This window comes from Sceloporus occidentalis, unplaced genomic scaffold (assembly GCF_023333645.1).
Source record: "Sceloporus occidentalis isolate IW3139 unplaced genomic scaffold, rSceOcc1.0.p SCAF_109, whole genome shotgun sequence".
Classification (NCBI taxonomy): domain Eukaryota; kingdom Metazoa; phylum Chordata; class Lepidosauria; order Squamata; family Phrynosomatidae; genus Sceloporus; species Sceloporus occidentalis.
Window position 1 is genome coordinate 2,297,395 of NW_028317089.1, and position 10,607 is coordinate 2,308,001.

General features: G+C 40.1%; 1 protein-coding gene across 1 annotated transcript in view; it reads right to left on the reverse strand.

The window, feature by feature from the left end:
• The window catches only part of LOC149283191 (kinesin-like protein KIF26A), a 73,176-nt gene extending 66,583 nt beyond the window's left edge, over positions 1–6,593 (reverse strand). Inside the window, exon 1 of the mRNA XM_089497846.1 lies at positions 6,459–6,593. Within this exon, the coding sequence (XP_089353972.1) occupies positions 6,459–6,593 (135 nt within the window). The remainder of the gene's footprint in view (positions 1–6,458) is intronic.
• Positions 6,594–10,607: the final 4,014 nt, after the last annotated feature.

Here is a 10,607-nt window from a genome sequence, read left to right on the forward strand (position 1 = left end):
CCCCCCCTCTCAGCAGCTCTCAAACAGGACAAACTAATCACTCAGGAAAGAGGTTGTGAAACTCCATCAGCAGGGGAAAGGAAGGGAGGGAGGATGATTATTAGCAGAATGATCTCAGGATTTCCCACTGGGTCCAGGGACTGGATAAAGGAGAAGCCCCCTCACTGGAGACAGTCCTTGTTAGCCTTACAGCAAGCAATGGTCATCAGTGTTTCCTTTGTGTCATCTGATATGTCTCATGGCTAATACCCCAAAGAGGAGTTATCTTTATGATAATACATAGGAAAGGGAATGTGTCATATCAGGGAACCTAACACTCCATTCTTATCCACCCCCTTGTCACAGTTCCCCTTAGACAAAACATTAATATCACTGTCTAGTATGTTAAGCAAATAGACCTTAGCAGATCTGTAACTTTTATCATTTCCACTAAATGTTTAATCAAATAAAAAAATAAAAAAAAACACAGAAAATGTTTTATGTGTCTATGGCCACAACCTATCAGCGCCTACATTTCTATCACGTGACAATTAAGTGATCCCAGCGAACACGTGAATAAGGCAAAATGTTATAGGATTAAATAGTTAATTCTAGGAAGGGTTCGGACATTGAACAGTACAGGGTATGATTTTGTCAATGCTACATTTAGTTGTAAAATTGTTGAATTCAAGCAATGACATGACATCAAAACCAAGGAAAACCAGGCTTTTTAAGATAAGTCTGTTCTTTAAAGCCTTGGTGTCCATAGTCCAGCTAAAATACAATAGACTTTGACTTGGGCCTCATACCTCGCGCATGAGCTCAGTGCACAGCCACTGTCATCTTATCAACATGGATAATGATCTCTGAGCTATGGGCATGGCTGGTTGGAACATTCTCAACACAGCTCATTTAGTGAATAATCCCCAGAGATGCTGCTTGGTAGAATGTGTTATCACCTTGAAGTTATGTTAGAATTAAACCTTTTATCATACGCTTCCATGGTTCTTAAACCTGGCCTAACTTAAACCAAGGGTTTAAGCAAAATCACTGGGCTCCACATTCCAAGACAGAGGGCCATTGTGGGAAGTATTCTTCTTATTGTAATTAAGAGGTAGGTATTCCATTGGTGACACAGAAGGTACCTATTGAGGACCTCTTGGTAGAGCCTGCCTCATCTGCCGATACCTTGGCTAGTAATTCTTGGGTAATGATATTTGGATATTAAGCTTTTCTTCTCTACATCCATTGTCTAACCCCATCCCAAAATCGTGTGACACTTCAGAAATTAAGGTTTTGAGCACCTTGGTGTCCAAATCTGTTATGTAGCAAAGTTGGGTATGCTCCACATAGTGAGGTATCTCTGAAGGTTTTATCAATGACATTGAATCCACCCCAAAAGATAAAAAACTGGAGTAATCACCATTGGAAACAAACAAAATTAATTAAACCATCACAAATATCAGTTTTAAATCATGAATTATTTTTTTTTTTGAAATTTATTTGGAAATCCTAAAAATACTTTTGTTCATGGAGAATTAGGGCTGACTTTGGAATTCCAATTGTCTTTGGAAAGGATTGTTCTTCTGCATTAATTACCAGGTCCTCTTAATTGCTTTTTCAGCAAGATGTGAACACTCGCACACCCTGCAGGACTTTCACCCAAATTCTGCTGCAAAATATGCGAGCCTCATTATTGCGAGCAATGATCACTCAATGAGCCAGAATTCAAACAATTATATCCCCTTGTCATGCCTGTGATTTTGTGGTCGGGGGGGGGGGGGGGGGCTCTGGATGATTATTTGGAATGCATGCTCTTAAGACAAGGAATCTGGGAGAATAGAACAGCCGAGACCATATCCGTTGTGTGGCTGTCGAAGTGATGCAAATTTTGTATGGCACAAAGAAGCCCAGTGGGGCATTTGCTCTCCTCTCCCCCCATGTCTGTCTCCGCTCTCTCATACCTACACATGCATATGTTATATTCTGTCAAATGAATCAGTTAGTGCCTGGAAGACTGTATGTCAAACACAGAGAGAGACTGATTACATAGTTAATCCCTTGAAAGATTGGATGTGTTCCTGGCTTGAAAAGCTCAAAGATTTACAATACGGCAACTTTACCCACCAAAATAAATTGGCTATTTCTGGTTCACTCCATCCCCTGCAGAAATCAGATCTCCTGGAATTTAAACAGACTCACAAATCCTACCAAACAGATTTAACCCATTGAGTTTCCGAGACCCTGCTGCCCCCACATGCTCCACTCATGCTGTTCAGACAGCACATGGTGGTAAGATTGCGAGCCGGATTTTACCTAATGTATCTCTTTGTCTTTGTCTGTCAGTTCTAGTTTTGTCAGACCCAAAGAATGTAGGGACTGTGAGAAGCGCTGCGGGATTTGTTAGCGCTATATAAAACAAAGATAATGATAATTAGTAAGAAGTTGTTGAACATTAGTATAGGGGGTTATGATAGAAGAAGATGTAGATTGGTTCATAGAAGTTATCGGTTTGATGTGAATGAATGAGTGATACACTCTTGGGAAGACATCAGATTCCTTTTTGGAATGTAAATAACTGTGTATTGAAGATCGCCGGAGGACGATTTTGTTAATATTTTGGGATGTTCTCAATGAAAAGAACGTGAATTTCTAGACAAACTTGTGGAAATGTTAGACTGCTGTGGATGTGATTGCTATAAAGGAATAATAAGACATCAAGATGTGGTTAGAAGATGACCCAGACGTTAATGAGGATGTGGCTGGGTTCTCACAATATCTAATTAACGAGGAGGTACCAAATTGGTCTTAATTAAAGTCTGCAGTCATAGGAGAAACCTTAAAATCTCAAGTTTGCAGGCAGCCTTCTGCAAATTCAGAAAACATTCAAGTATCCATGAACTGTGTTAGTAGATACAGTCCCTTCTTTCTCCCAATAGTTTGTCTTTGCTTCAGCTGTGTAGTAAAATTAACTATTATCATTTATTTATGGGATTATATAACCCTATAGGTGTTGCTTTAATCCCGTATAGCACAATGTTTCTCCGTATGTGATATCTGAATCCTTGGGGTTCTTCTGGGGTGACCGGGAGGCATTGAAGGGCATGTTTCATGATATTTGGTAAGAAAAGTTTACAAGAGGAGATAAACGGCTAAAAATAAGGTGTTTTTGGAGAATCTCTGCTCTGGTATTACAGCTGTTGCGGACTATAACCAGTTCTGGTTTAAGTGCCTGGAGTTGTCTGTTTTGTCTTGAGGTCTCACTTTAGCTCTGCAGGCCTATGGGATCTGGAACCTATTTTCTAGATATCCCAATACGTGATACAACAGTGCCATCTACTGGGCAACTGGAGGAACTGATGGAGAAATATCATTACAACCTGAGAGCTCACATTCTCTCCATGCACTTTCATTCAGACTTAGTCTAACACAAGCTGACAGTCTGCAGGGTCACCTCGGGGAAAAGAGAAGCCTTAATGGCACACATTCTGTCTCGACTAAATTCATTAAATGTAGATAACGCCACCGAAGTATGGTTTCCCCCGAACATGTTTAACCCATTGAGCACCAGAGGAGTGGAAATATGTGCTTGCGCCAGGGACAAATTAAAAAAATCTCTGTTTTATTGATTTTTAAATCAGGATTTTAAGTTTAGGGTATCACATTATGTCTTGTCTTCTGCAAAAGTAACAATTCATTGGGCTCCGGCATGGATTTAAACCATGATGGTGCTTTCTACTCTGTAGTATATGTTGTATCCTTACTGGTTTGTATTAGAGAGTTAATCCATCTCAGTGGAACAGTGATGACATCACATATTACATGCTCTGTTGGACCCATTACATTCATCCCCCTTGATACTTTCTCTATAAATAATACACCTGTGCTATTTTAAAGGCACAGCGGCTCTGTTTTCTCTAGAATTTACATTTGATCATCATGTTTTATTCAGTACATTAAGAATTTGCCATGGTATCCCAGAGGATGCACTCTCTTTTTTTTATTGGGTTGACAAGGGGTGTGATAAGCCCCTCAATGAAAAGAATTTTAAAAAAATGTATTAAATATAATATGAGAGACTTCCAGTGTCCTTGAGGACTTCCACTTATCTTAATGGTCATCCTTGGGGCAGATGCAGTGCTCCTGCTGTCACAACTCTATAGCAAATGTATGTGCCCCTACTGGAAGGGGTTTAAAAAATGGATAATGAGCCTTTCTAGTTATTGTAATGCCCTAAAGGGGACAGCAGCAGTGAAGGGGTTAGCCGAGGCTATTAAATTTTCATCTGCTCTCCATTCAATACTCAGTCCTTCTGCTTCACTTCTTCTGCTGAGTGCACACAGGAGCTGTGTGTTCTGCCTTGATTTGAAGGTGAGCACAGTGCCCCTAGTGGTGGTTTGGCTAAACAGCAGTCCTAGACAGCACTACACTTGCTTACAGACCAAGTGAAGCCACCAGCGTATTACTGGACTATTGCTGGTCGGAGGGATTTCTGTCTTCCACCAGTCTGGTTGTGAAAACTAAATACATTTAAAATCGTGAAATTAGCATAATTAAGGATATTTCCCACGAAATATCACCCATTCATAAATATTGTTGGTTGGAAAGATATCTGTCTCCCAACAGGTTGGGTGTAAAAAATAACTAATATCTAAAACATGGAAATGAGCACAATGATTGACTTTTTATAAAGGAACTTATGCCTATTCCTAAAATGTGCCTTGCTTATCTGTATTAAGAGCAAATGGGACAGCCACAAGCACTCATTAACACATTCTAGTGCTAGACAAATATATCAGATGGTGTGAAAGGGTTAATACATTCCATTTTCTATGAAATATATATATATGCCACCCAAATACTGATCTAAACCCTTTTGGGACAGAGTAGTATTATTAAATACATTCCTTCCTCACACTCCCATAATTCTAGCACAATGCAGTTTGAAGAATATTCTTTAGGAAAAAAAAAAAGATTATCAAACAGTCCCCTGGTGCATGTCAGACAGGATCCCCGTGAACCTGTAGCCACAAGGCTTTCTTCTCAGGATATCTGACTGCAATAATAATGAATTGTTTGCTTTATTCATTTTCCCCCAAGGAAAGTTTGCTGAAAATTCTAAACTACAAGTTCTAAGATTGGAGCTTGCAGACTGGTGTGGAGGGGGATCAGACCCAAATGCACATCCCCATAGGGCTGCAGACTCCTCATTATTAACCCTTTAACAGGGAAGGATGCTGTTTGCAGAGGCAGTAGGACCAGGAAGACCTCCTTGTATGCCAGCTCTCCCCACCCTGCCAAGCTTCACTAACTTGCTTAAATATTTCATGGCAAAGAGAAATGGTCTTGAGATGGCAGAGAAAGCACCAGGTGGGATTTCAGATATGTCTTGACTGGAATGGAGGCAGTGCCTCCCAAGAGCCCCAGCCTCTCCCCTCATACCCAGCTGCTGCTAACTCACATCATGCTCTGCCAAGAAAGCTTGCCCAAGCCCTGTAGAGAATGCAGCATCAGAGGCTGCCTTGTGAAAGCAATAACCTCTGCCAAATTTTCGAGTTATTCATATTTTATTTGTTGAATTTCCTTAATTGTGATCAGAAGCAAAGCAAGATACCCTGACACCTAACTGATTTTGTTAGAAGAGACACACCTTATTTTATAAGTCACAGAGCCCTGGGCAAAGCAGCTGGTCAGTTTTTTTCTGGGACAACAAATAAAAAAAATTTAAATAAATATAAAGTCTAATATTTGCTTAACTAACATGATAATGTACATAAACTTCTCTTTGAATTTCCATCTCATTCTAGTCTGCGCTATACAATTCACTGTAATCTCGGTTATACTGTTCCATCATATTCTGTATTACAGCTTCCCATTCAATCTCCAGGATATTCTGTATAGTACATTAAAACTCTGTATTGTAGAGCCCCAGCTATGGCACAATACTCTGTATTGTACAATAAAACTCTATTCTGTATTATAGAGTTCCACCCAATCTGCACCAGAATCCTCCAGCCCAGTCTGTATTATACTACAGAACTATCCTTTAATCTACCATCAGCTGTACTGTCTGTTAAACATATGCCATTTCTGTACCATATTTCTAATTATATGATAAAAATGTGTTCTCTATTATATTCTTTCATCTGATCCCAAGTAAAAAGCCCGTTCTAGGTGTCATCAACCTGAGATCTCAAGGCAGGAGCGCTGCAGAAGGTGCTGTCCCTGGTGCTGAAACCCAAGTAGCTCACCAAAATAATCCCCAATATCCCATCCCCACCCAAAATAGCCCTGGGTACAAACCATGCGACACCCCTCCTACCTTTGACTGCAGCCCCTATCACACTCAGCCACAACCTGTAGCCCACAGAAGGCTGAAGCTGCTTTCAGACCCCCATGAAGTTACCTTGTGGGGTTTTTTGTTTTTTTTATACAGGTGGGATTTAAAGGTTAAAGTGATAGACAGTTTGGGGACTCACCTTGCCTCTCCTTCTCAACAAATGACTGGTAAATCCAAATATGATCTCAGAGTCCAGACACAGAGCCCCTAGCTCCAGCAGGCTGGGGTTCTTCCTTGCTGGGTTCGAGGCATCTGATGATTTTTCACAAGCCATAGTTTGGTTTTAAGATATCCTGCTCCCTGAGCGATGGAGAAATGAAAGAGATTTATCCTTTCATCCTGATGGGCTGTGTGTTGGAGATGAGGTTTTGTTCTGTCCATAAACTGTGAATCCGGGATGATGACTCTCACTTTTTCCTTTTTCCTCCCCTAGACGGACCTTTGCAATGAGCTCATAGTGTCTTATGCTCCACTCCCCTTAATGTCCCATCAGGGTAACTCTCCGATCCAAGAAAGATACCCCGAGCGATCAGCAATCACCCACCCTGGACGAACCCCTGCTAGATCCATCAGCAGCTACAGTAACATGTGGACACAATGTTTCCATGTGATCTTCCATAGAACGCCTAGCATCGGGGCATCACGCACCAAAACTACCCCTTGCCAAGCACCTTGCATATAGGATGCATGCCATGTGCCAGCACTGAGCAGCTCTTCCAGATGGGCAAAGAGCCAGGGCAAAGCAGGCATGCATAGAAACACCTGAGGGACAAGGTAAAAGCACTTGGAAGGGTTTGCAAGTCCAAAGCAAGAAGTAAGCACTTGGATAGTCACCAGTGCAATGCATTCGATCTGATCCAGTTGATTAAAAGCTTCTATGCAAACAATGCATGGCAGATGATGAGGGCAGTGTGCTCCTCTATGGGCTGTGCATGGAAGGCAGTGCTTGCTGAGATGTGCTGCAGTGCATGTGGCTGCAGAGCCAGCAGGGCTGTGCTGTGGAGTGTCTGCATAGTCTGCCTGCACACATGTGATGGGACTCCCAGGCTTAGGACAGATTACTACAAGACTGGTAATTGCTGGCTGTCAGAGCTCAACTGATGAGCCAATCCCAGTGGGGCTGTCCTGAGGGTGTGACGTCATTGTCACACCAGCAGCAGAACCCTCAGCTTTCACTTATTGGCTTGTATCCCACCTCCATAGCCAAAAGATATCTATTGGCAGGCAATCCATTGCTTCCCTGTCATCTGCTTCTTTTTCTTCTTTTTTTTTTTTACACATTGCAGAGCTAGGGGAATGCACTGCCTGCACAGTACTGAGTATACTATGCTTGATTAGCTGTGTAATAGGAGTTATATACACCACACCTCTCACACCTATTGTCAGTGGAGCATGTGTGTGTCCGCATAAGCTGCAAACCTAGATTTTAAGAGGGATTTTAAAAAAATATACCATTTAATAAAATTAAAATTATACATCGCTGAGGAATATGATGACGCTATATAAATCAATAAAAATAATAATAATAATAATAATAATGCAATGTTAAAATCTAAAGGACGTAGAGAGAGTGTACAGAGTTCAAAGAATATACATTTTAAAAAGGTTCCAGTGGAGAAATTTGTATCTATAATCCAGATAATGCTGATTCTGGTATTTCTAGCTCTTAATAGCTCTATGGAATGGGCTGTAACAGGTTAATTCACTGCGATTCAGAGAGAGTTATGTTTAAAGAGAAATTAAGGTGTAACGTTCTAAATGAAGAGCAGGAACATTCTGACGGTTTCCATGGTGATTGCATCACTTTTTACTCCCAAACTCTAAAGAGGCTCAACAAAGTAAGAGGGGGGAGGAATTGTCCCAAACAGGAGGTCATAGCCTGAAAGCAGAGGGTCAGATGTAACGTAAAGAAGTTGTATTTCACTAAGTGGGTGATGGGTAAGTGGAACAGCAGCCCAGTAGAGGTGGGAGATGTTTATACAGTTAACAACATAAGACGAGGCCAATGGCCAAATTATGTTTCTTTTGAGTGTCTAATATGAGAACTGCAGTCCAAGGTCTTATATTCTAGAGCCACTATATATATATATATATATATTATATATATATATATATATATTATATATACGGGAGCAGCCGTTCTCAGGATCTACGAGATCGCTCATCACCGATAAGTTATTCCTCGATTTTCGTTAAATGACTGTCCATCTTTCTTATCAGCTAATTTGATCAGCGCCCCTCTTAAATGTTGAGGAGGAAAAGGGAGATACAGTAAAGGAAATTAGAAATCCCACTTCTACCACCAATTAAAAAACGTAATATCTCCGATTCACAGAAAGTCAAAGCTCGGGTAAGTTTTATAAAGTGTTTCAACGATGCTAAACGTTACGTGGGTGACAGTCCCACGTTAAGTCGCACAATAACCTCAGCTATTTATGAACGAGCTGGCTTGTTGTACAGTTTCCTAAAAGCCTTATTTATAGAATGCCTATTGAAACACTTGTTTTGTTGGGTTTTTTTTATATATTTTTTTTTTTGCTTTGTGCATTTCAATTATTTTTACCAATCCGCGATCGTTGTAGAGTATTTTTATTGATGTAGTAATTGGCGTTTAATTGTAACTATTCTCTTTAACTTTACAGGAACAGTGAAAGAGTATAATTAGGTACCCGGGGCTGGCATTGTTTTGTGTGTTTATGGTTCTGTTGTGGCACGATGCCAATAAACATCATTTAACTTGGACAGCTTCCAATCCGCAGACACGAGCCGGTAATTCGCATTGGTGAGTATAAAGCTGCACAAATTAAATAGTTAAAAAAAAAAAATTAAAATATTTCAAATACAACTTTGCTAACAATAAGCACTGGAGAAAAAAAAAAAGTATATTCTATAAATATTTATTTTGATTGGTTGAAAGATGTTTTATTATTATTATTGTTAATGGGTATGAGTGCTTACAGAGGTGTATTTACCTTGGGTGTTGTCTTAAGCTTGACCCAGGGTCATACGCTGACTGTGTTGCGCTGCTACTCAATGGGTTGGTTGGAAAGAAGGTATCTGATCGCCCCAACTGTTCTGTTTACGCTATGAACGATGGTGCCTAGCCTGTCTGGGAGATGGCATTACACCCTGGCATTACGCAGTAAAGATGGCGGCCGTAGATGGTGTGGCTGGAGTTTCTGCCTTGGGTCGCTGGGTAGGACCAAACCCAATTAGCTTCTCCTACAAGAACAGCTCAGGTAGCCCTGAAGAATGAATAGATAAATCAAGTCTAGTGGTACTAGGTCTCAATACGCCATATTTAACTATAGCCAATTTTTCCAGAATTTTTATAAACATGGAGTGGTTGTTAAGCCTAGAGGAACCTGGAATGTAAATGTAGCCCTAGCGTCATATGGCTTGAACTTCAGTCCAACACCATCCCCATCCACCGTAAGTCTAGTCATTAAAAAAAGGTTCCTCTACATACTTATTATTGACTAAATTATCCATCTTTGGATAAAATGCCGCGTCTAAACATCTCTTAGTTGGGTAATGGTCCAATCCAAGCATATTATATTAGATTTGTGTTCCTAATGACAGCTTAATCTTATTTTCATGATGTATCCAAGACTAGTTCAAAAAGCCTTAGCTCCATTACCAAAAATGCATGCCCGCTAATAATATTACCCACCCCATTTTCATCCGTTTACTGCATTTCTCCATTTCTGTATTAGGATGACCCCAACGGCCCCTGACTACTGTAAAAGCAATGGAGATTCCTTTCTTATAGACAACCCGTGAGCCAAAATATAAAATGTGATGGATTTTATTAACTGATCCTCATTCTTTTCGTACAGATCAGTTAGTTTAATGGGCTTTATAGCATAAGTTGTTTTTTTTTTTTACAAAATACTATATTAGCTCATCTTTGTTTAAATAAGGAAACCTTCCAGGGCTATATCTGATTATTATGTTATGTGATATACATAGATTATCAAATCTGCATTCATGCATACATTTTCTGCACAAACAGGGACCTAATTAAAGCTAAAATGGCATCCGTTTCAAATGGTACAATAATTTATAATCTACGGTAAACATAGAAATATTTTCCTTGGATTAATATCATTTTAATGACTCTAAACAAGAGTATGAGTGTCTTTTTGGAATCCAGTAGATTAGAGCACTGGGATGTGTATCTAAAGCTCATAGACTACTAGATTCCCGAGATTTAGCATTTGATCCATTACCATTAACACTTTTAACCACAGAGATCAGCCTTGTTGAGACAGAGTTGGGTTGTGAA